The sequence below is a fragment of the Echiichthys vipera genome (assembly GCF_963691815.1).
Source record: "Echiichthys vipera genome assembly, chromosome: 8".
Classification (NCBI taxonomy): domain Eukaryota; kingdom Metazoa; phylum Chordata; class Actinopteri; order Perciformes; family Trachinidae; genus Echiichthys; species Echiichthys vipera.
This window is the reverse complement of record NC_139833.1, coordinates 24,858,253-24,883,058: the sequence shown is the minus strand read 5'-3', so window position 1 is coordinate 24,883,058 and position 24,806 is coordinate 24,858,253. Positions and strand designations below refer to the sequence as shown.

The following is a 24,806-nucleotide window of genomic DNA, read 5'->3' as shown; positions in this document are numbered from 1 at the left end:
AAAACAGTACTGCAAAGTTTGGTTAGAAGATACTTTTCCTGTGATGAATGGTTTAACATTATTGATCAGCATTGCATTGCCATACATCATTTAAAAGGTTAAAGTTGCAATCTGTCACTAAAAAGAAAAAAAAATACTTTACTGTTCAAATATATATATTTATTTCCATATTCCTTCATACAAACATCTTTTTTTTTCTCCAAAAAATAAACTGTTGAAGCGAGTGACTCCGTAAAAGTGCACAGTCATAGCGGTGTCCACAAAGTATAGTCAAAGAGTGGGTAAAGCTGTGTGATGATTGGATATAAAGCGACCGAAGGGAATCCTCAAGGTTGATGCACAATAACAAAAGCAAGTAGTCCTCCCTTGTCCAATCTGCACTGATCACCATCACCTGAGTTATACAGGAGCGGAGCTTTCAGCACTCTCCTCAGGTACATTGGAGAGGTTTCGCTCCTCTGTGCAAAGATTAATTGGATTAGAAGGATAATAACGGCTAATTAAATTCAGACTTCAACTCCAAATGATTAGACTGCAGGTGCTGCTCTGATGCAAATGTATCCATCATAACAAGTCACTTAATGTTGGGTCGAGTGTGTAAAATCTCATTTGAAGGTGGGAGGACATTTGCCAGTGTGCCGTTTTCACTTGTTTCCTGTGCAAATTAACCCGTGGGGATTTTGTTCTGAGCCTTGTGATCTGATTTGCTAATGCACTTGAGAATGCAACAGGTGTCAGCCCAGAAGTCAGGGCTTTTCCTCATTTTGGAGGAAGAAAATGATGACTTGTAACTCACTCTCCAGATGCACTTTTGTTGCAGTGTGTATGAAGCACACAGACAAAGCTCTTATTGGTTGACTGGGGGGTAAATGATCCATCAACAACACACATGCTTTGTTTTCAGCATGAAAAGTGTGCATTTTTCCACTGAACATCTCCTTTAACCTAAAGCACCAACCCACAGCTGACCAGAGAATCTACTATCAGTTGGCAAACTGCTCCTCTTTGATTTCATGTGTTGTGTTCAGGTGGTTGGCCAGCTCTTGCATCACAGCATCTTTTCCAATCTGATCGTTCCTCCTCTTCTCCATGATCACGTCCTCCAGGCTCTGAAACTCCAGGACGTGACTCTTCTTCTCTGAAAAGAGTAATTTTAACCTGTACGGCTGCTTTCCTATCCTTATCTCCCCTCCGATTTTAAACTCCCGTTTGCCAAAGCGGCACCATGCGGCAAAGCACTCAGAGTTTCTCCAGTACAGCTCTCGGTCTCTTGACCCAACGTGATCCAGGGCGTTGCGCACGATCACTTCCGGCGGGAGCGCACGGTACCTGTAGAGGCCGTTTACTATCCTGCCTTTTTTGCCCTGGCTCACATCTGTCAGAAAGTTGTTCTTGATCTCAGCCCTGTGTAAATGAACCACCTGGAAGTCCCCGACGTAAACAGCCCATTGAGGATACTGTCCAGTGGCCACAAACTCCAGCAGGTCTCCCGGTCTGCACTTGTTCAGGAGACTTTCGGCGGAGTGGGTCGCGGCTCCGGTGTTTGTCTCGTACACGCACTCCTCTCGGTAGAAGACCGCGCACTCCAGCTCGTCCTGGGGGTCGAAGGGCTTCTCCTCATGGTTTGCCACGTGGTTGTTGTCCGACGGGAAGCGGTCCAAATTGTCGTCCTGGTCGTCGTCGTTGTCGTTGGAGAAAATGTAAGAGACGCCGATCCGCGGTCCGTCGTCGTCCGGGTCGAACCCATTTGGGTCCGCCGTTGGCACCTCTGCGTAATTTAAATGCGTTAGTTTCTCCACCTGGTTCCCCATAAAGGTGACAGGTGGATGGAAGAGGATAAAGCCGAACACAGAAACAGGATCCACCTGTTCTGACGCACTCACTTCACCGGGGAGGAGAGGCGGAGGGAGGCGCGGGGTTGTGCCGTGTCTGAACTAAATCCAAAGCGGTGAAGACGGGCACCAATAATCCATGTCCGGCTGTGTGCAGCATCCAAATGAACACCACCTGCGCAGACCTGTACATAAACACACACGACAGAAGTTTAGACAGCGACCTCACAGCGCACTACAGACACATCTGCAAGTCAAAGTGTTGTGCGCGGCTTACATTCCCAACAGGTGTGACCCGACACACCTGTTGGCTCACAGTTTCCCCACACACTCACTGCTATGTTGACTTTTTACACCACCTCAGTGCTGTGTCGTATCCCACCACACACCTGCTGTCACGTCAGTCTTTCTCACTTAGGATTACCCAGGTTCAACTCCGTGGAGAGGAGACGGACTCACCTGTAGTTGAGCTCCTGGCGGCAGCTTTCTCCCGCTTAACACACACGCACACGCACTCACACACTCCTGTTGTCACATCGGTAAAATGAACAGGATTTCAGAGCGTGCTGGCGGCGGCTCCTTCCCGTACGGGAGGCTGTTGTGTGGTTTGCTCCGCCGTACAGACTGACTGTAGTGTGAATCACAGTGCGTGTTGCAGTGAAACTCACCCAGGACCCAGTGACTGCTGGGAGGGGTTGTCATTTAAAGCGACAGGACGCCCTTTGCCTCATTTACATATTCAGTCTCCATTTGACTTCAAATGGAAACAAATCTAGCACATAGGGAAGATTATTATGAGATTAGTTAAAGGTTGAGTATGTAGAATCTTCATTAAAGCTATATTTCTAAAAAACAAAAAAAAAAAAAACACTGGGTGTTTAGAGGGGTACAGAATGAAAGTATTGCTTTTCCATAAAAAAATAAAATAGTCTGAATTAATATTTGACATTTTTTTTGATGGGTTTAACAATGACTTTCTGTCAAGTTTTGTTTACATTTTACCAGTCAATAGCTGCTGGCATTGCGGGGCCCCCAGGGTTGTCTGTTTGATCAGCGTTGCTAACGTTACTGTAGGCTGGCTCTGGGTGAAATGGAGTTTGCCAATCCAGCAGCTGAGTGGCTGGAGACGGGCAAAAAATGAGTGTCAATGTAGGCCAAGCATTCACTCCATGGACTGAGAGAAAGGAGTTCAGCGGCATTAAAACGCAATGGCTACATTTCTCCTTGACTGTATTAAAAATGGACGTAGCCTCTCCGTTTGGGGCCCGTTCTCTCAACTTGATCCAATCGTACTCGCCTCTGTGAGCCGCCATCTTTTCAAACTTTAACTCTGCCTCATTTCCTCTTACCAAAAAAGGGCATCGATGTGACATTGGGGGCAGGGAGCTAGGAAGTCTGGCTGACGTTTACAGAATAAGCCACATTACCTCCACCGCCCAGCTAGGCTAACAGAACGCATTACTAGATAAACTGGAGTGGGAGTCAGTGTTGAGATTTTTTATGGGACGAGGAGGGAAGTCATTTTTTTAAATTTTGTAACGGGAACTGAATTTTTTAGAGGATAGAGGCTGATACGGCACACCGTGTCTCTAGTGGAGATTACACCGGCTCTGGGAGTCAAGTGCAAGCAGCCAGCATTTATGATCTATGATTTAAACTGATATTCAACACAGTCCCATGCCCATAGACTGTAAAACACCGACCCTCACAGCCCGAACCCTCCTGGTGCTCCAGATATGTGTGTATGTGCCATAGATAGTGGGCTGTATCGCAAGTCATGGTGCAAGTGCGGATATTTAATTTGCATAACAGAGCTAACGTTAACATAGTGTGTTCCTAAACCATCTGCTTGTCCAGTTGATCGAAGAGCAAACCATCTTGTCACTTATGGTAACACCACCACAAGGATGACCACAGTCCAGGTCAAGATGAAGGAGTTAGCATGCTAATCTTGACAACTAGCCTGGTGAAGTGAAGGGCCAGAGGCTAGCATTCATTCATTCATAAACTTTAACCTCTAATAAAATAAAAACTAGCCTCGTACAAAATAACCCACCCCCCTAAGTGTTGTCATGGAGATATGACTTTAACAGACAAACTAGAATGTTTTTTGTACCAGGCCTTAAACAGGTTTAATTATGTGAAAATGGCCTGTGTAACATTGGGGTCAATGAGAAACTGCTTTGCTGTGCAAACTACTCAGAGAACTTCAGTTTTTGGCACTTCCTTATTCGATCAACCAGGAAGTCGCTGTGGTGGGGGCCTGGTTTCTCCTTGATCGGTAAGCTAACTTTTCTATTTTCTTAGCTGTAACGGGTTACGCTAACTGTCAGTCAAACTCCTCTACAATCCTTGTTATAATGGTGCTATTTGACGGAGGGGATGGGTTCAACAGGCTCAAACAGACTCTAGTCTCCTGTGTGCTGCTGGACCGGGTCTGACCAACCTGGCAACCTGACTGCTTTCAATTATATTTGGTTGTTGACTACAATCTTGAGACACTAGATAGCAGTGTTCTGCTCATTCTACATATTCAACCTTTAGGCAGTATATCAAAGTAAAATACTGTAATTGATTAATTCATTAATTAATGTAGTTGAACACATTTTACAAGTTCAGTATACTATTGTATAAACAATCAAATTAAAAAGGGATTGGTGCTATCCTATAATATAGAGATGTGGAAAGTCATAGATAGGGAAACATCATTTAAAAAAGAAAACGTATTAGTTCACGATAAACCCACTTCTCAATACCACACACTGAATTTTCAAAGGGGGAGAATAATAATCCCAAAAAATCAAAACCATACAACATAGCACAGTATATCTCAGTGTATCATCACAAGATCTTTTAACGAACAAAAGTAGTTTTCATGCAGTTCTACAAAAAAGTGTATGAGCCCTTAAAAAAAGCTTGTAAGGAAATAATAATAAATAAAAAAAACATCCAAACTTTATGAACAGAAAGGTGAAATGGTGAAAGACATCCACGCTGGTTGGACCACTTTCTCTTGAAATTCTGCCCTTTGCAGTCAACACTGGATGATTGGTTTGAATCAGTCAGTGTACCAATTTATTATGTCATTATTTCCTTACTCAGAAAGATGTTGGTTTTGATGAAATGAGGTTTAAAAGTGAAATCTGATTATAAAGTGAGATCTATTTGCCAGATTACTTTGTTGTATGCAGGGACTCTTGATGCAGTTTAAAGATTAGGATCATAAAGAGGAAAATACCACCAATGGACACTACATCCAATTCTATCAGGAGAGACTTAAGGATCCCACCCCTGCCGATGGAGTCTAGACACTGGTGTTAGTGGTGAAGAGGAGATGACTGATGCAACGGAGAAGGAGTCCAGATGATGGAGATGCTGCTGAAGACTTGGAGGTGAATGGGGTGGAGGCAGGTGTTTGCCATCGCCTGTCAACCTGGAATGACAGCTGACAGCAAAAGAGAGAACCCTTTTAAACTTTGGACAGCTACAGCCTGATAGACTGAGGCACATCATGGGAGACATGATAGGTTAGAGTGAAGTGGTGACCCGCACAATTAGCCGACAGTTTAACGTGCCTGGAATGGAAAGTGACAGAACGAGAGAGATGTGAGATAAGATGACGAGGGACAGTCTTCCTGTCTGAACATCCACTGAGCTACATTCAGCGGGAGTTTTCTTCATTCTTTTAAACACAAACTTACCCACCAAAGGTTGGTTCATTTGATGAAATCAACCAGACATAACTTTATACAATCAAATCCAAACTGAACTCATATCTTTAGATGGTTCTTTCTGTATATTATCTTTGCACTGGATTTGGATTATTCCTCCAAACCTTGTGAACTATAAAGATCTAAAAAAAAAAAATAATGCCAGTGGGGGGATCGACAAAGTCATGGCATCTCTGAAATGAACTCTTTGCCTAAATTAAACTTTACAATAGATTTTTTTTTTTACAGCAGTGTCAAAGAAGGAAGAGCACAGGTGGTTATTAACATTAACAATGGCTCTTTTCTATTCAATTGTCCCAGTAAGTCATCACAGTGCGACAGGGAGCCAGCATGCACAATAGCAGGACCCTGAAATTCAGCAGCCATTTCTTTTACTGTATTTTAAACCTGTGCTTTTCCTACTGAGTTAGTGAAAAGGCATACTCACGAGTATGCAATTTTTGAGTGGTAACATAGGAATCCCACCACTAATTATGCAAGTTACATCGAGTACAGTGGTGTTGAACATTTTGTTCTGTTTGTGCACTCTTCACAGAAGGTCTGTTATCACATGCAGTCTCAACTTTGCACTAAAGGAAATTGTTTTATTCTCTTCAGAGGGAGAGGTCACGTGGTTAGTGTGTCAAGAGCACAATGAATCCCTCTTTTTTTTTGATGAAGTGTCAAAGTGTTTGGATTAAGCCCCAAAAAGCATTTGGAGAAAAGCATGACGGCTTAATCAAACCAGAATTTTGGAATACCAGTCTGATCTGAACCCCGCTGTTCTCCCTCTCTGGCACTGCCCCGGCCAAGACTCCTGCGCCAGGGAGTAAGACTATGTTCTCTTGCTGCAAAAAGGTAAAATCCACATTTGAAAAGCCAGATATTGAAGCTTACAGTGTCTGTCAGCCATTACACCTACTTATTGGAGCTTTTGAACTGGTGCATGTGAATTCCAGATCAAACATAACCAGAGGAAAGCAAACATCAATGGGGAATTGATTGTTCTTTTCCAAAGCACTGCATGGCTGTACAATATTAAGATTGAATTTGTGAGGATATTTACGGCTCTGCCGCCCTCCAGAGAAACAGCTTAATGGCTCTGGCTGTGATACAGTGAATGCAATGCTGATGCGTGTTTGCGTGCACTTCCCACAAATTGAACCCTTGTTGTGAAATTACCTGTGACTTCACATGTTGCGCAGTAAACAAAATTAGATTTGCCGGATGGTAATTCAAAACGAAGTACAGAAATGAATGAGTCAACATTTGTTGCCAGTGAAGGTTTATTGGCAAAATGCTCTCAGTGCTGTGTGATGGTCTTTGGAGGGGAAGAGCAATTAGAGATTTCTGAAAATGCCTGTTGCAAGGTTATTAAAAGATTAGCTTCACTTAGTTTCATCTCAGGACTGCCTTTGTTTGTTTCTCTTTGGAACAAAGACCCTTCACAAGGAGCAAGAGCAAGCAAGAAGGGAGAGACTTAATCATATTAGTGCATTCCTGCAGATGTTTCAGAGTGGTTTGTTTGTTGCCCATTCACTATAGGTTTGTTTGAGGAAATTAATTTAGTATCGCCAAAATTCTACTTTAGTTATCTACATTAAGAAGGAACCATTTCATGAGAACCAAGTCACATTAAGATCCCAACATTTTAAATGTGAATAGATCTCTGTTCATAGACAGTTTTTAAGGTACAACCTGATGAAAGACTCAAATGAGCACTTTATAGTTGCCAGTAGTAATCACAACTCCACTAATAATCATCCAGCATACCTGGTGCTGATCATAATCCAGAGATGAAAACAGATGCAGACACTGCTCTCTTGTGGTTCTGTCAACTTACTGCATCATGTAAAGATAGGAAAATACCTGTACTTCCAATTACAAACACAAATTTGCTAGTATAAAAGTATGAATAGGTCTTCAGATTTTATTTACATTCAACAGGACTGGAACACATAAAAATGCTCCAGATGAAAAACAAACAAGTCAAAACATCTTTAATTCTAATTCAATCAGACAGCAGAGTTTTCCTGAGGAACAAATGTCTGAATTAAAAATTGAAAAATTTCCAAAAAACACAGGGAAACATAGTTAAAACTGGCGTACTCAATACTGTTCCAAAATAATAACAAAATATTCCTTTCTCAAACAAATAATGTCCGTGGCACAGGTTTTGTGATGAATGATTCTGCCAGTAAAAATGTAAAAAAAAGAAGAAAGTACTAAGTATACTGGCTGTTTCTCTTTTGGTTTTGGATCCTTCTCCTCAGCATCTGGTCAGGAATCAGATCTGACTGTTTCACATCTGTGTTCCCACAGCCTACCACAGGACAGCTAGAGGATGGAGAGAAGGAGAGAGACGCCTTACATGTTTAAAGAGCAAAGGGTAAACGAATGTGAGCAAATGTGAGTTTAAAAACATCTCTGCATTGATACCAACAGGCACCTCAGGGACCACAAAGTGGGACCACAAGCATAACAGCACTTCATCAGTCATACACCTCACCACAATAGGAAAGCCCTCTTTAAGTATTGCTGTTACAATTGTGCATGTGAGGTGTGCACAATGTCCACAGTCAGGCACATGCCTTTGATAAGAACATAGACCAGCACTGGGATTTCAACATTATTCCTTTAGGAGCCGTCAGGTTTAATTTCATTCCCACATCAAAGCAGAATAAAAAAAGAACATGTGAATTAAGACAGAGTGCTGATCCAACACCAGCACGCCGAGTTGTTTATTGCTGCAACACCTGACTCAACTTTCCAACTGTCCTCCGAGGGAAAGTGTCTTACCGGCATTTCTTTTTCTGGCTTTGTCTTGCTTTGATCAGGCCCAGTATGCCGTCTGCATCATAGTGGTGGTTACACTTCGTATTCTTCATCGGGTTCACCATTTCCACCTTTAATACAAAGTCACGTTATAAGGGCCAGCTACTCCTCCCAAAACACATATAGGCCTAAAACCTCATTTGAATTCATATTTGGCAATCAAGATATCTGTTTTTTTCTTTTTCTTCAGATATGTTCCCTTATATTGCCAATACAGGGAAAAGAGGTAGAATCATGTTCTGAGTGGAGTATCCCTTTTAAGTGAATTTAAGTGTTTCGTTGATACTGAAACTAATATGTTGTTGTCAGGAATTAGCAAAAGCATTAGAAAAAGCATTCAGAGAATATGTAGAGGAGTAAAATAAGACATCAGCAGGCTACCTGTGTGAGTGGACAGATGACGTTGACTTGCGTCTGTGTAACAGCGATGTCTTCATCAAGATCCTCCATGTTCTCTCGTGCCTCTTCGTTGGCTGAAAACACAACATACAGCGAGCTTCCAAATGTCCAATCACAGTAACAAATGATGAACTGGATGGCAGGAGGAACTGGACATGAAACTACAAGTATGGAATACAGCAACATGTCCCACTTAGATGGTTAAGACAGAGATAATTCTGCATGTTATTAAATACTAATATAAACATGTGTAAAAAATAAACCAGCGTCCATATGAAGGATTTGGTGTTTACCACCCTTGCAAACTCTTACTGGCATAAGACACATACATCAATATTAGCACAAAACAGACATGTAACACACCCACCCAGACATGAAGCAATCTCCCCTTTTTTAGCCAACCTATAAAGTTCCCAATATCTACCATGTACTACATCTACTACAACTAAATTGTCAAAGGCCATCCTGTGCTCAAGGTATGAAAAAACAAACCTCATGATGCCTCCTTAAGCTCTTCCAGGAAGTGATGCAACTGCCCAGCCAATAGGAATGCATATTCTAATTTCAGTTTAAGACAGCTCAGTCTACACTTTATAAAGTATCTCTGAACAAAAGCACGAGGGGATCTGGCACTCATTCAGTGAATAATAATGAGTGATGGGTTGATAGAATACATCAACTGTATGTTCAATTATGTCCTCAGAATAGGATTTTCCTCACCAAATGCAACTTTTGGGACTGAGTCAGACTGGAAAAATAACAATGGTGCAGCATAAATATCATTTGTAGTGCCTAAAGTAGAACCTAAAAATAAGGCATTGTTCGAGTATGGCTGCGTTGTTATGAAGGGGGGGAATTAGGGCAATTAAAAAGCAGAAAATAAACACTACAGGGTTACAGGCAAACATAGTTATTCAATGATAAATAAAGGTAGTTGTAATTAAGCTAATTATCATGCAAAAAAAGCCCATATCCCAAGATCCCTCTCTCTCCTTGGATGAGAAGCCCTCCTGCAAGCACAGCTATTAGCCAAATCTATTATAAGCCATGGATTCATTGCATTGAGTCAAGCAGTGGACAAATTCAGATTATCCATTTCTCTTATCTTTCTGGGCCTTACCTTGGTTGAAAGAGTTCTTGATGGCGTCCTTGAAGGCCACTACTTTCTGGTGACTCTGCAGATCGGCGTCAGATAGCCTTGCCACTCTCTCTGTGAACTGCTCCTTAACTTTAGCAGACAGGCTGAACATGGCCTCTGGCTGCTGTGTGGCAACCTACAGAAATTAAAGTATGGTATTTTATATTAGGCTATTTCCTTGACATTTACAATCTCTCTGACATTCAAAAGTAAAACCTTGACAGTAAGACTTTCCTCTCCCAAAAACTCTGGATGTACATAGCCCAGTGCTGACCTTCCAAAGAATCAATATTTGTGTATGCACATTTCCCACATCTAAGCCCTTATCCCAGTAATGCCCCCTGAGGCTGACTTGGTCATTTAGTATAAGGGGGAAAGGGTTTTCTAATTTTCAACTGATAAGACTATGCCAGGTTGCCCTCACCTCTGCTGTGACTTGTTCCACAATGTCAACAAAGTAGTTAATCTCTCTGTCCAGCTTGGCGCACTCCAGAATCATGGCCTCCATCTCTTTGATGCCAGGGTTCACCTCTTCATCCGCAACATAACAGCATACATTTAGGCACATTTACTTTAGTCAAGGTAGTAATACCACACTACAAACAGATTTCATTGCATAGAAAAGTATTACATTCAAAGTCTTGCTTATTTAAATAAAAATAATAATTACTCAAGCATTAACATAATTAAAAGCACAAGCCCCCGCTATAATGGCCTCTGCAAGTATATTATCGGTAGGCCTATATTATTGGACCATGACGCTGTACTTGTTGTAGTTGGTCACTAACTTGATTACTTACACTACTGTAGAGTATCATAAAAATAACTCTGAAGTAACGTTACAAGGGACTTACCTCAAAATAGAAACTTGCAACTTAAACCGATAGCTATTTCAGTAAATATACAACAAAATACAGTAAAAATACAGGCATACAATTACTGGTAAATTACCATCATGACCAGCACAGTGAACGAAGTTGGCATCAGTCATACGTTACGGTAAATGCTTGTTTACCCTTTGTTTCCGCCAGGTCCATAGCCACATCGGTCACTATGTCCATCCCCGTCCCGATATCTGCCTGACACGACTTCAGGCTCGACACAGTTCCGTGAACGGCGCTGAGAGACATCGCGACAGGTCTCTTGTCTCCCCCGAGACCCACACACACGAGCGTTAGGAACAACCCAAAGTTACGTTAAGCTAAAGTAACGTTAGCCTAGGTGGCTAACCTGCTTCTGAACTGGTAACGTTAAGCAAATTGACGAGCTACTGTTTGGCTGTAAAGTAAAAGTGTATTTATCTGTGTCCGTTTGTTTGACTAATAGAAAGATAACAACCGAAGGTGACACATTACAAGAAAACACGCAAATCACCCGCGAACAGAATAACTAACGTTTACAACAGTCGGTATGGCTGAAGTCCGACTTCCAGGTTTGTTTTTTCAAAATAAAAGCCTTGACCAAAGAGACAACATTATGAACAATAGTATTTATTATTATATTTCATTTGGAAATGGCACAAATTGTCTACGTATGTACAATCGATTTTAGTGCATTAAGACATTAATGGCAATGAAATGTGTAAGTACAAATCAAACAGAAGCGCAGGTGTAAATAAAATCAATGTCCATTTAGCTGCTTCAGCTTCAGGGTCTTGGTCTTGTGCATCCTGGCTCACTGTCACGGCTTACTGGAGCACTTGGATAAAATTAAGTAATCGATAATGTTATTAGTAAAACACCTATGCGTTTCCTTCGATGACAACACAAAATGTGAGATGTGGGGGGAAAACTATGGCAACAAAGCATAATTGTCTGATGAAATGCTTCATCCAGATCTTCACAGTATTGTTCTGAACTCGTCAAAGATGAAACTGGGCACATGGGCTTCTGCCACCTGAGAATACAGAGAAAATAAGGACAAATGCATGTAACTATCCCACAACACACATAGTAAAAATACAAAACATAATGCTTCAAACATGTCTATAGTTTCATTCAGGAAATGGTTCTGAAAGGTATTAGATCTGACTGTATAACGATTCAGTTTCTAAACCTATAAGGTAGTATCATAAATTAGAATCCAAGCGACCCCCATTTGATGTATATTTTTGTAATTTATTTAATTTTAAACATTAGTAGCAGCATTGCGAAGGTACCTTGCGTGACAGTTTTGTGTACTTCACATAGTCTTCCAGGAACATCAGAGCTCCCACCACATCAGAAGGCATGTCCGGGATCTTCTGACTATGATAGGGTCAAATGGAAACTCAAACTTGAGTTCATAAAGCCGTAACGGGGAAACATTTTCAAAAAACCACTCAGGCAGACAAACAAACACAATATCATAACGTAAAAGAAGTGTTTACACTTGCAATTTATATTCCAAATCGGTTTTGTTACCTTGTGCACTGCTCCATTACAGAGCGGATGAACTGACCAATGAGAGCCAAGAACTGCTGTGTGTATCTTGAGTGGAACTGCTTCAGCAGGGTGAGCACACCGAGCACTAGCGGAGGCCAGTCAACTGGATCTGTGGCTTTCCTGCAGGTCATTCCTGGGAAAACACAAGTCGTGTGGTCATTTACATGCGGATGCAGCCTTACACACCAAGCCTGGCATACTGATGGAATAAAATCCACCACAGCATTTATCACCATCGTACCAATAATCTGGTGTGCTCACAATCCTTAAACCCTCCTGGCTCATGTGGTGAGTCAGAATAATGCTCTATCTGTGCTAAGTACAGTACCCAATTAAAAAAATACATAGACCAGCCAGATAATGGGTGTTACACTATGTGGGCACACTGGTTTAACCTGTTGCACTCACAACTGAAGTACTTAACTCATCAACCACAGTATGATAAAAGCTGTAATATAGTAAACTGAAATAAACTTGCCTTGGTTTTTGTTGTACTGAAGTTTAGGCAGCTGAGCGATAATAAATAGGAAGTTGATGATGGGGAAGTAAGGTAGGCGCTTTGTGGTGATGTATATCTGTGGGAAACATAAACAGGAAAGTGGTCAGAGCCTTCTGCAGTGCATAACCACAAGAAAAAAAAACAGACACAGAGTGCAAATGGTGGGATTGGCTTCAGTTTGTGATGGGCTGAAAAAAATCAATTAGCCTATTATTTGTCAAACACGGATCCAAGTTGTGTCACCCGTCCTTTCCAGACCTTGTTGAGTGGGTTGTGGATGCCGGCAGCCTCCAGGTGGGCAGTGATATCGTACAGAAGGGTGTTGTCCTCCTTAGGGTAGGGCAGGGACGGATCCTGGTAGTGAGCTTCAATGTCTGCCAGCAGAGACCTGGCGGGAGCACAATAACAGATGACATATGCTGCATGAAAAAAAAAGAGTTTGAAGTGACATGTTGAAGAAATAAATCAAACGGCAAGAGCATTAGACATACGTCATTAATAGACTAATAGTAACAAAATAAATGGTAATAATTTAACCTGTATATATTAATTATATACATGTATCATATAATGTATCATGTATCACACAATACTGAAACAAAGCAATACTTTCCCTTCAACATTAATGACAGTCACACTGGGCCTCAATTACAGAGATATCAAAGAGGTGGTGCTGTGTGCTCTAAAGTGGTGAGACTTGACTGACTTGTTGAGGTTTTCCAGGGCAGCGGCCAGGTGTTTGGAGTCAAACTTGCAGGAGTAGTTCAGCTCATTAGCAATCTGCTGTCGGAGAATCTGCATCTGACCAACCTACAACAAACACATTTATTTAACATTGGTTTTACAGCATCATGTCTTCACTGGCAGATGGCAGAGGAGATTGACTGGCATGAAAATACAGGATGTCTATCTTCATTTGAGCTCATATTTCATTTTCAAAGAAAGCACATCCCATGAACATCTAAGTTTAAATTATCAATAATTATTTTCTATTCACAACATTAGAGAAGGTCATGGTCCAGTACCTTCATGATGGTTTCCAGGTATGTACCCCAGATCTTCTGGGTTTTGGCCACAGCACTAGCATATACTTTGCTGGCATTACCTGTTGCACAAAATAAACTAATTGATATTGCTCTCAAGGAATAAAGAGATCTGGTAGATTGTATGATTTTCTAAAGAAATGCTTACCCACAATACCCTGGATTGGGTTGACGGCACCCAGCATGGCTTTGAAAACATCTACCACAGCTTTGTCCTTCAGGATGGTCCTCTGAATCAATATCAGGAAGTTCTGATGGGAGAAACAGGTTGCTAACAATGTATATATATTCAGGTATGCATACTATGTATATTAATGTAACCATAAAAGCCCATCCAGATTCATTCATTATTCCTCAATCACATCCTTTGGTAGCTTTGTTACACAGCCTGATACTTTTGTTGTATGCTAATTACCTGCAGTTCCTTAACAATCATGAAGCAGAGCAGGCGGTCCAGTCCATTGAGGCCAAATGTACCCAGAGTGTTCTGGATCTCAGAGAACAGCCTGTTGTTGGTAACCTCATGGTGGCTCCTCAGGTCGTACCAGGTGTTCATTTGCTCAATATAGCACGTTACCCTGTAGGAATGGCCCATATCTGTCAGGGAGCTTATAAAAGACTGTGCGGTTCAGCATCTACAGTTATGATCAAGGCCCAGTTGTTCTGAGAAATAAAAGCACTTGAGAGGATTTCAATAGCTTCTCTATTTAATTTCACTGTTATATTTGAAACCTACTTGGGGTCAGTGATCCGGAGGATCTCTCTGCAGAGACGACCGATGAAGGTGGCAGACTCATCCACAGAGGGAAACTTTGGGATAGGGATGTGGGTGGACTGGTGCACACTCTGCCAGTCCTGGATCTGTTTGGAAGCAAGGAAAGAACCGATCAATCAACTCCTGTTACGGACAAACGGACAATCAACCAGAGCATTTCGTATTGATTACAGAGGGACGAACTGATGCTGTTGCATTATTCAGGGATTTGATCAGAAACTGTAAAAATAATGCTACTGTGTTGAGCCTGACCTTGGCCCTGAGGAAGCTGTTGCATTCCTGTTCCACATTGTAGTTGATGATACGGGAGACCTCCTCCTGCCAGATTTTAAGGCCGTAAATGCTGACATAGTCCTGTATGTACTCAAACGACCTGTAGAACCCATCCATGGTGGCCGCCATCTCCTTCAACTTGGGCATCAGCTCACTTGACTAAGAGAGTGGAAGATTCGTGGGAAGTCTCATCAAATATAAACATAAAACTATATAATAAATATTCAACAGATGGCTGATCTGAAGTCTGACCTTAGCCTTAGGGTTGAAGATCAATCCTTTGTGCAGAGCATAAGCTACCCTCTTCACCAGCTCCTTCCTGATGCCATCCTCCAGAAGCTGCTTAGGATCCACCTAAAGCATCACAGTGTGTTAGTAAAGTGAAATTCACAACAGTAACGTATTCTTGAACTGCACTGGGGCGGATGGAAACACCATATGCCTGCCTGCATGTTGGAACAAAGACAAATGTGTTTGAATATTCTATAATCGTTCCTAAAGGAAGAAAAATGTTTAACAAATCCAAATAACTTTATCACATCATCTACCTTAATGATCCCAACTAGAGTAGTCTTCATCATCAGGATCCCCTCAGTGAAAATAGAGATGTCATGAGTGAGTTTAGCCACCTGTAATCACATGTGACAGAGGGATGTTTAGGCACAGATTACAGACAGCATCCAACGAACCTTGAATTAAATCAGTCTAATGTCATAGTATTAGCATAGGCGAATATTCTCACTTGTCCAGGTCATTAGCATAGGCTAAGACAATTCTACATGGATTTGTATAAAGACAGATGAATGCCAGCAGACATTGTACTCGAACCGCATAAATAGAACTCTGTCAAGCTTTTTTGTTTAAAGTTTACATCTAGCCTAAAGCTCAACTCTATAACAATCACCTTTGATTCCAAGGTATTTCATAAAATTTACCTCATCAGCCCAACAAATTCAAGTAAGTCTCTGAGCCTTCATTTATCATTTGTATTCACATCAAAAGGTGCGAATGAGTTTTGAAAAATATATTCAGAAATGCTAGCTAGTATGATTGCCTCAGACTCCATTACAGTAGAAAAGTCGACATCTGAACAGAACAACTTGAGGTCTTTCTTCCTGCTTTTGCTTTGATATGTCTAAGGTTTTTTTTTCATTATATCAATGACATTCTGAACAACGTGCCATGCACAGTGTGAAGTGAACACTTGTTTTACTTCATAGCGAGCGCCGAGCTGGGAGTAATCCTTTAGCTTGTCTTTATCCAGCCGTGTGGGCACCTCCATGATGTCATGGATCTGAAGCTTGATGATCTTGGCCAGAGAGGTGAACATGCTCTCTGGGATGATCTGCAGCACCTGAAAACAAGAAGAGAAAATACCCGAAGTGAGCGCCAACGTGAAACAAAAACCTTTTACTTTTGAGGGGTTTGTTTTAAGACAGAAGAGCGGAGATTAGTCTTCAAAAGCAGATTGTGCAGATGCTGTAGATTAAATATCTTGTGTACAGCCAGTAGGAGCTAATCCTTTAGCATAAAGTAATGTGACATGTGGCTGATGAAACCAGATGGTAATAGCATCCACTAAGTAGCTGTTTTGGGGAAATGTTTGCAGACAGATGGTTTTAGAAAGAAGATTAATCCTGACTGCAGGTGTTACTGCAGCTACTGAACCATAATTTACAGCATGCAGAGCTCATATGTTTAAGTTGTGAAACCATTTTGAAACCATGTGCCTCAGGAAATGTCAACGACTGATGTCATCTCTGCTAAAAGCCTTTAAATGCAGAAACTAGCTTTGTAAGATCATAGGTGAAAAGATAATTTTATATACTGTACCTTTCTGACATAAGCCACCAACTCTCCAGAATAGAACTGTGAAACACTCAGCAGGTCAGCGCTGTTGGCCTGGTTGATTCGCAGCAATGGAAGGTCCAATGCAGATGCAAGCTGGTCACACACACACATACACACACATAAAAATAACTATTTAAACACCACATGTAGGCAAGCGATTCTCCAAATCAATGCAAAGTTATGGGAATAATGTATTCATTGTTATATTTCTTTTGTCTCTCGAGTGAGCATGCACGTGTAGTCCTCACCTTTAGAAATGTTGCTCTAAGTTTGGTGACCATGGACGGGTTCACTCTGATGCTCTCCTGCATGATTAATGTGAAGCTGCAGAATAAAACATAAGTCAGTTTAACCTGGTGAATTCAGATGTACAAACAAAAACTAAACACAATGGAGTTAAATAAAAGTTAACAAAACTTCAGCACTGTGGTCTTCTGGATGTTTTTTTTTTTGTTTTTTTTTAAACGTAAGCTGTTACTAAGCTACTACTTTTTGAGGAGTTAGAATAATGTGAAAATGTGAATTACAGTGAAAGTACAAAATACGCCAAAAAATGAGTTGCTAAAATGGCTTCAAAAGGAGCTGTGCAGTGACTGCGTGACTGAGATTCATGTTCAGTTTATTTGCTTTTATTGCTTTATAATCCCCTTCTTTAGCAGCATTCTGTTGCATGGCTTTAATGTTTATCAGTACCTGTCAATTATCTGCCATGCGTAGGACAGGTCTCCAACTATCTGCATAGTGATGAGGACTTCTTCTTTGATATTGATGGTGCGGATCATTTGGTGCAGAAACTTCCTGGTGTCAGCCAGGAACTGACAGACCTGTAGGTTAGACTCCAACTGGTGGAACTCCTGGACCTGAAGAACCAAACAAACAACACCGCAATGGTAAATTTACTTCATATAGCGCCTTTCTAGTCTTCTGACTACTCAAGGCGCTTTCACAATGTTTGTCACATTCACACTGATGGCAGTGGACATCTACATACCATCTAATCTAATGTAACCATTCACACCACATTTACACACCCAAGCGCAGCACAGGGAGCAATTTGGGGTTCAGTATCTTGCCCAAGGACACTTCAACATGTGGACCGGGGGAGGGGGGATCAAACCGCCAATCTCTCAAATGGAGGACGACCCACTCGCACACTGAGCCACAGTCGCAGTCACATTTCTCTATCCAATCCGTCTTATTTTCTTGATGTTAAAAGGAGTAATTCTCTGTTGGCGTTTATTCAATTTCCGCCTCATGAGGATAATTTAGAACTGGCTCAAAAGACTTTACCCACAGACAGGCTAATAAATTGTGTAAACAGTCACCAATATCTGTGTAAATGAACATAACACAGTGTTTTCGTTTTTTGTGAAAATCATATTAGTTCCATTTCTCATTATACAATAGACTGTGGCAGGACAAATAGAAGGAAATGAGGGCATTCAAATCTGCCGAGACAATAAAACAGTCCTATTACTTATTCTGATGTGTCTCTATTTAAATGCATTTCATAGCATTTCATGGCGGCGGCTGTGGCTCAGTGTAAGAGTGGGTCGTCCTCCATTTGGAGATCCCCACCTCCCCCGGTCCACATGTTGAAGTGTCCTTGGGCAAGACAGTGAACCCCGAAATGCTCCCCGTGCTGTGCATGGGTGTGTAAATGTGGTGTGAATTGTTACATTAGATTAGATGGTATGTAGATGTCCACTGCCATCAGTGTGAATGTCTGTGTGAATGGGTGAATGTGACAAACACTGTGAAAGCGCCTTGAGTAGTCAGGAGACTAGAAAGTCGCTTTATAAGTACAAGTCCATTTACCGTTTACCATAACAGTTAACTTGTCTCTTTGTTCTGCTACCGTTTGCATATATTGTTATAGGATTTAGTTATTAGCTATATGCATGGAGTTAAGTTAAGGCAATCAACTAATTCAGCATTGTCTGTACAATGTGAAAATATAAAGCTCGGGTGAAATGTCTTTTTGATGCTCACCTCAACAAGAGCCTGTATGAGCTGAACTGTCTTCCTCCCAGCAGCTGTGGAGTCCTCATAGTTCAAAGACTCAATCTGCTTTGAGATTTCTCTGAACCACGCCTGCAAGTTCTCTGTGAAGAGTAATGTAGGTATGTGGTAAAAGTGGAGAAACAATGTCATCGAGTATTTTTCACAAGTGGTGGTTAAGAAAAATGGGTCTCTCTACTAGAGCTGTAAGTATGACTGATGTAAATGTAATCCCTTCCTCCCTACATTTGTGTGCATGGTGCTTCTTTTTCCTCTGTGTTTCCCTGCCTAAACATTTTTCTTTCATCAGCTTCAAGCTTACACTCATTTAAGCGTTTGTGTTCCAACACTGAAATAATCCCTGACATTCAAAGCCTGAAACACTGCATGGCTGAGGTTCCTTTACTCAGTACCACTGTAATCCTTTCACCTTATCCATCCTTACAGTGGTACTCACCATTCTTCTCCACCCTGGTAAGAGGTTTGACGCCAGAGAAGACTTCGGCCAGCTCAGTCATCCTCTCGGATCCCTCCTTCTTAAAGCTCTCCCATTTGATCTGCTTCTCTGACAGCATCTGCTTGAACATCTGGAAGAAGGACAGCACAGACGCTGAGTCAATGTGGTGGGATTTGTCAGATGAGATGTGTAATGAGAACATTAAATGTGTGTCCTCTTCTAATGAGAGACTGGCTAGCCATATGCCTTCTAAGCTACTGCACAACAGAGCAGACACACCGAATGGAAAACACAGTTGGCTGGATCAGTTTGGAATTATTCTGGCATTCATTTCACACTTTCGCTCTAGCTCAAAAAAGAGAGGAGATCAGTATGTTTGAAAGCATCTCAAGACCCCCGGGTCTATCCTTTTATTTTATTTCACATTATATGAAATACAATTTGCTGTTAAAAGGATAGTTCAGATTTTTTAAAGTGGGGTTGCATGAGCCACACATCCCCCAGTTTAGAGAATCAGGCAGGTGGACATGCATGAAAGCTAAGCAATGTACTGCTGTTGACAGGTGCAGCAGGTAATTGCATTTTAGACACCTAAAAGAAAAAATCCCTTTAGGTGATATATTGAAAATATTGTCGCCGCTTTAACTTGTTGTCGGACAGCCCTATATACGTTTACACGGGGGGGAACTGAAGCCGTTATCTATGCTCTTGTCAGAGCCAACAGTCCATTAAGAAAAACAATCATTTTACAGACAGAACAGAACATACACATAAGTTTTTATTCTAACGCTGCCTCGATCAGTTAGCTTAACTTAAATGGCGCTGTTTTATGGCAAGGTAAACCTGTGGAAATATTTAACAACGAATATTGACTATTATTGATTAATAGTGGCAAAAATACTTTTAGCTGCTGCCCCCTTACAGAGCAATAAATTGCTTAGCTTCCATGCCTGTCCTCCTGCCTGATTCTCAAAACTGTGGGTGTGCCAACAACCACCTACTGTAGGTAGTACACAGACTGAAAAACTTTCCCTTTAACTCCTTGTCTTTCCACATTGTCCCCGTCATCATTCACACTGTCGAGTATTGAAAAGAGACCCTCACCTCTTTGAGTGTGAACTCAAACTGAGCAGTGTCTAGCAGCAGCTGGAACAGGATCTTGGGTTTGTACTTGGAGTCGTTGAGAACTTGGTCTTTGATCTGCCGCAGTCGCTTATTGTTTGGATCATAGGCTGTGAGAAAAGAACTAATTTGACCAAACTATAAATTAAACAACCTATGCTCATTGACATCATATTTCCAAAGGTAAGCTCGCAAATTTGGGAGTCTGGAATAATGAGCTTTCCAATATGTTCACCTGATTCGGCAGAGTGCAGCATCAGCCAGCGGATAGCCACATTGCAGTCCCTCAGACAGTTAAGTAGTTTGGGAATGTTGTCCAGAATGATCTCCTCCCTGAGGAAGCCTTCTTTTAGCAGCTGCTGCACCTGAGGCTTCAAGCTCTCAATGCTCGCTGCATATCGAGTGGCCTAAACACACAGTGATGGTGGAGGTGTTGGTTGGGAGATATGGTTAAAAGAATCTTTTGATAAATAAATAAAGCATTAATTCACTCCCACAAGTGGATTTTAAGAAGCATGGTAATGTCTGCAGATGACACATTAAACAAGCATTAGTTGGTTGCTTTCTCCTGCTGTGGGTGCAGAGTTCTTCACGACTATGACACTGAGTGCACGTCTTTGTTAGTACTCACACTTGAATTTGGGTTCATTAACATTCACCATCCTTTAACAAACTTTACAAGAGAAGTTTAAAAGTTTCTTTCTAAAGTCACTGATTTAATTAATACCCTTGTGTTTCAATTTAGATTCAGCTCAGTCTCATTGGAGACTTGCTAATTCTGCAGACGCAGTTATCTGTACCTGCGTACAATAGGGTGCCACACTGAAGGACTGTAAATTGTACATGCTGAAGACAATTTAATTCCAATTCTTTTTTTTTTTTTAATACCTGCTCTTTGATGTTAGCAGAGTCAAGGGTGTAGTTGAGAGCAATCTTGGCAGCTTTGTATGGTTCCCAGGCCTCCACCAGGTTCACTGTGATCCCCATGTAGATACTGATAACCTGCAGATGGACAACACAAAACACGTCAGTGCAACATTCACAACAAGACAACCAAGGCAAAGCAAGAAAGAAAACTAAGTAAATGTTAAAACGTACCAAAGTGCAAGTCATAACATTTCACAGTTGTTTAGATTCAGCTCTAATCTACTGACAGATTAGGCCTACAGGACGTCCAGTGAACAATCCTACTGTACAACAAATGTCTTACCCAATTGTCAGGGAAATACTTGTCCACTATCTCTCTCATCTTGGCCTGCTGGGTGTGCAGGATAGAGGGGCTGAAGTAGAGGCAGACATACAGCATGGCTGCCTGGTTAGCCAGCGCTGTGCTACGATGCTCTGGTAGAGGGTACGCAGACACCTGATGGACAGGGAGAGAAATGTGATTTAAGGTCCAGCCCAGGACATTTGACACAATCTATACCAGGAGTGTCAAATTCAGTTTCACTACAGGCCACGCTACAGAAATGAGAATTGCATCGAGGGCAAGATATAGGCTATTATATAGTAGATTGACATGCTTTTATTGAATCGAAAAACTAAAGTAAAATATCTTTGATCATGTTCTTGGATGTCCCATATAGCCTTCTCACATAGTTTGGTTCACAAAAAGCTAAGAAAAAGCCTTTTTTTTAAAAATGTATTGTGGTTGAATTTTGAACACCACACAGTTTTGTGTTCATTTCTAATTCCCAAAGTCTGCAAATCTCTTGCACAATTCTGCTTTGAGGGTCTTCAGTTTTTTTGCAAATCTCTCTCCTTTGTCTCTCTCCCTCCATACAGTGTGAGTGTGTCTGCCACTGACACTCAGTAAGTACGTTACTTCCCTGCTGCATTTGGTTCTGCCATAAATGCGGTTTCGTTCAGAAGGCTTTCACTTCGTCACAAATCAGCTGTTTACTTCCCTGCTGTGTCATATTTAGGGTGTTGGGATGCTCTGTGATGTCACATAACCATTTTTCATCCTCAAGCTCTGCAGGTGCTTTCCCCTGCCTAGTCCTGAAACTGGAGAGTTTGACACGTGATCTATACCACTGATGTTGAAAAAAACAGAAAATCTGTAACAGATCTACTACTACTCAGAAAGGACAACAGTTGTCATTTCGGGTCATCCAAAGTTCAAAATTATATTGGACCACATGATTCTCACTTGGTTGTATATGTCGTCTGAGCGCAGCCTCCCAATGACCATGCTAATAAAAGTGCTGCTGATGGGAACTCTGTGGAAGTAGCTCTCTGGGTAGTTGGCTGGCCGTTTAGCTCCAGGCTGGCTGTAGTAGCCGGTACTGCGCAGAAGCTTGCAGATGTCGTCAAGGTTGGAGTCGGCTGATGAACGGGCAGCACTGAAGAAAATGGGAAACAATGGGAAACAATTATCTCAACAATCTTCTAAACACCTCGCATTGTGGTTAATGTTATTGACATAAATCTGCTGATGAACAGGGTGTTCACAGATCACTGATTTATGAACATGTTAGCATTATACAACTGCTCAAAAAAACTCAGGGAACAAATAGTTTAGTTTAGAGTATACACACTACTGAGTCACATAATGAGTTTCCGTCGTAACATTAACGCAAGCTGGATCAGCCTGTGATTCACATTAATCACTTTGGTTTTTCAGTGACTCCAGCCCTCAGTGGGTTGATGATTTTGGTCTCCATTGACCGTTGTGAGAGGAGTGAAGAAAAAAGGAGCATCCACATTTTAACCATATCACATTTCAGGCATATTTACATAAAGACGTGGTATTAGAACTGAGAGGCAGAAAGAGATATAGAGATCAGGTACACAAACTATGTGCTATAATATTGTACGCATGTATGAGTCAAGTAAAGTGACTCAAGTTTTCACTGGCTAACAAGTGAATTGAGTACAATGCGCTTGTGAAAGAGTGCTTGTGTGTGTGTGTGTGTGTGTGTGTGTGTGTGTGTGTGTGTGTGTGTGTGTCACACTAGCGCACCTGTATCTATAGTAGGAAACAAGCATCCTCTCTCTGACCTCCCCTTCAATCTTTTGGTCAATGACGAGCAACATGACTCCATAAAGGTAGAGAGCCTCACACTGGGTGGAAAAGAGAACATACAAAGTTAACTTCCAAAGTGTCTCTTGGTTAGTTTTATGTGTAATGGATGGAAATCATTTATTAAATGAGTGACACAGCCAGTGCATTCTAATATGATATCACAAGCAACAAGCTTGTTCCTGTAATTTGTAACTTACTAAAAGCTGTTTCCCATCCTCATTTAGAAGCACAGTTTCCAGGGTCTGCTGTATATAAACACCCTCATGAAGGTCATCCAAATATCTGAAGAGAGAAAAAAAAGGAAAAGGAAAAAATTATAGAAAGGGATCTTGTAATACAGTATGTACCATGTTTTGTGGTTTAGAGAGGAGAGGGAAATGAAGGGAGTTTGAATCAAGGTCACGGGCTGTGTTTTGTGTTTATTTCAATAGGAAAGCTCAAAACATGTTTCCTGAAGAACTTTTACTCTTAAAATGACTGAACTGAAATAACCAGGTCCTGTCTTACCTGTTAAGATCCACTATATATTTGTGGACACTCTCAAAAGCCAGATAAAACCTCGAAAGTATCTCAATGTTGTTCTCTCTAAACTCTTCATCCAGGTCTTGAAGCTCAGGTTTGGCTTCCAGCTTCCCATCATAATACTCTGGACCCTGGAGAGGAAGCAACATCTTGAAACAAGTGCAATCGATACGCATGTCTTCATGAAAGGGTACACACAGCCACTAATGAATGAATAATGAAGAGGACATGGTTGAACAGCTGTTCCAGTGAGAAAGCAATTATTTTCATAAATCATGCACAGAGCTCAAACGTCGGTTTGTGTCCACAACTCCAGGGAAATAAAGAATGGCTTGAACATTGACTACACCCCACTGAGCATGCGTCATGTGCCTCGATTCCTCAAGTCTACAATATGTACATGTAATTAGGTTGTCACTTGGACCACTTGTACAACTTAATTTGTAAGTGAATATAGGCCCCAGGTTAAGACTATAAGTAATTGTCTTTGATCAAATCCAAACCTTAAAGTAGCTGAAGTCACAAATGATGTCTCCATATTTTTGTTGGTCGCTCTTGTCCTTGAGCCTGAACACTGCAGGGATGAAGTCAGAGAGGCGCAAGAGCTCAGCAATGATGGCATTCCCTCTAGAAACTATCCTGAGGATGGCCTGGCCACACAAGTTGTTCTCCGCCAGGAAGTCCACCATAGCTCCTGGAGGAAGAGGAGGAGGAAGATGTGCAAAACAACCACACCTGGACCTTGTGTTTGTGCAACAGACTGACTGCTTGGATACTCCAGCTGAAATAAAGAAAGGAAGGATGTGAGAGAACAAAAGGGATTTACATTCAAGGCTTTTTGACCAGACAGACTAGTTTAATCCGACCTGATGAAGAGTCCTTGAACAAGAAAAAAAGT

At 41.4% G+C, this 24,806-nt stretch overlaps 3 protein-coding genes across 3 annotated transcripts; all 3 read right to left on the bottom strand.

The window, feature by feature from the left end:
* Window positions 1-225: 225 nt before the first annotated feature.
* Window positions 226-2,428, bottom strand: lratd2b (LRAT domain containing 2b). Its single transcript, XM_083917744.1, has 2 exons — window positions 2,292-2,428; window positions 226-2,017 (listed from the first exon to the last, which is right to left on the bottom strand). The coding sequence occupies exon 2, from the start codon at window positions 1,809-1,811 to the stop codon at window positions 984-986; it is 828 nt and encodes a 275-aa protein (XP_083773870.1). The 5' UTR covers window positions 1,812-2,017; window positions 2,292-2,428; the 3' UTR covers window positions 226-983.
* Window positions 2,429-7,456: 5,028 nt separating this feature from the next.
* Window positions 7,457-11,309, bottom strand: nsmce2 (NSE2 (MMS21) homolog, SMC5-SMC6 complex SUMO ligase). Its single transcript, XM_083918303.1, has 6 exons — window positions 10,930-11,309; window positions 10,339-10,445; window positions 9,897-10,050; window positions 8,759-8,850; window positions 8,342-8,448; window positions 7,457-7,879 (listed from the first exon to the last, which is right to left on the bottom strand). The coding sequence occupies exons 1-6, from the start codon at window positions 11,042-11,044 to the stop codon at window positions 7,768-7,770; spliced, it is 687 nt and encodes a 228-aa protein (XP_083774429.1). The 5' UTR covers window positions 11,045-11,309; the 3' UTR covers window positions 7,457-7,767.
* Window positions 11,310-11,408: 99 nt separating this feature from the next.
* Window positions 11,409-24,671, bottom strand: washc5 (WASH complex subunit 5). The gene is made up of 28 exons (XM_083917563.1): window positions 24,412-24,671; window positions 23,894-24,039; window positions 23,584-23,668; window positions 23,324-23,424; window positions 22,511-22,703; window positions 21,569-21,721; window positions 21,247-21,360; window positions 20,594-20,765; window positions 20,341-20,468; window positions 19,237-19,366; window positions 18,771-18,883; window positions 17,472-17,638; window positions 17,027-17,102; window positions 16,761-16,871; window positions 16,141-16,281; window positions 15,476-15,556; window positions 15,180-15,281; window positions 14,907-15,086; window positions 14,616-14,740; window positions 14,295-14,457; window positions 14,028-14,130; window positions 13,862-13,941; window positions 13,543-13,646; window positions 13,095-13,224; window positions 12,816-12,912; window positions 12,317-12,470; window positions 12,073-12,160; window positions 11,409-11,810 (listed from the first exon to the last, which is right to left on the bottom strand). Exons 1-28 carry the CDS (start codon window positions 24,595-24,597, stop codon window positions 11,754-11,756), a joined length of 3,480 nt encoding a protein of 1,159 aa, XP_083773689.1. The 5' UTR covers window positions 24,598-24,671; the 3' UTR covers window positions 11,409-11,753.
* Between the last annotated feature and the right edge of the window lie 135 nt (window positions 24,672-24,806).

Bases quoted from the DNA above. Each gene is read 5' to 3' on its own strand.
- lratd2b (XM_083917744.1), bottom strand. From the start codon at position 1,811: ATGGGGAACCAGGTGGAGAAACTAACGCATTTAAATTACGCAGAGGTG.
- nsmce2 (XM_083918303.1), bottom strand. From the start codon at position 11,044: ATGTCTCTCAGCGCCGTTCACGGAACTGTGTCGAGCCTGAAGTCGTGT. The intron at 10,446-10,929 runs GTAAACAAGCAT...TTGCGGATGAAG, and splicing joins GGACCTGGCGGAAACAAAGG to AGGTGAACCCTGGCATCAAA. The intron at 7,880-8,341 runs GTAAGACACTTT...TCCATCCTCTAG, and splicing joins AGCCAGAAAAAGAAATGCCG to CTGTCCTGTGGTAGGCTGTG.
- washc5 (XM_083917563.1), bottom strand. From the start codon at position 24,597: ATGGTGGACTTCCTGGCGGAGAACAACTTGTGTGGCCAGGCCATCCTC. The intron at 21,722-22,510 runs GTGAGAATCATG...CCTGTCCATCAG, and splicing joins CAGACGACATATACAACCAA to GTGTCTGCGTACCCTCTACC. The intron at 14,741-14,906 runs GTCAGGCTCAAC...GCTTCCAAACAG, and splicing joins ACAGCTTCCTCAGGGCCAAG to ATCCAGGACTGGCAGAGTGT.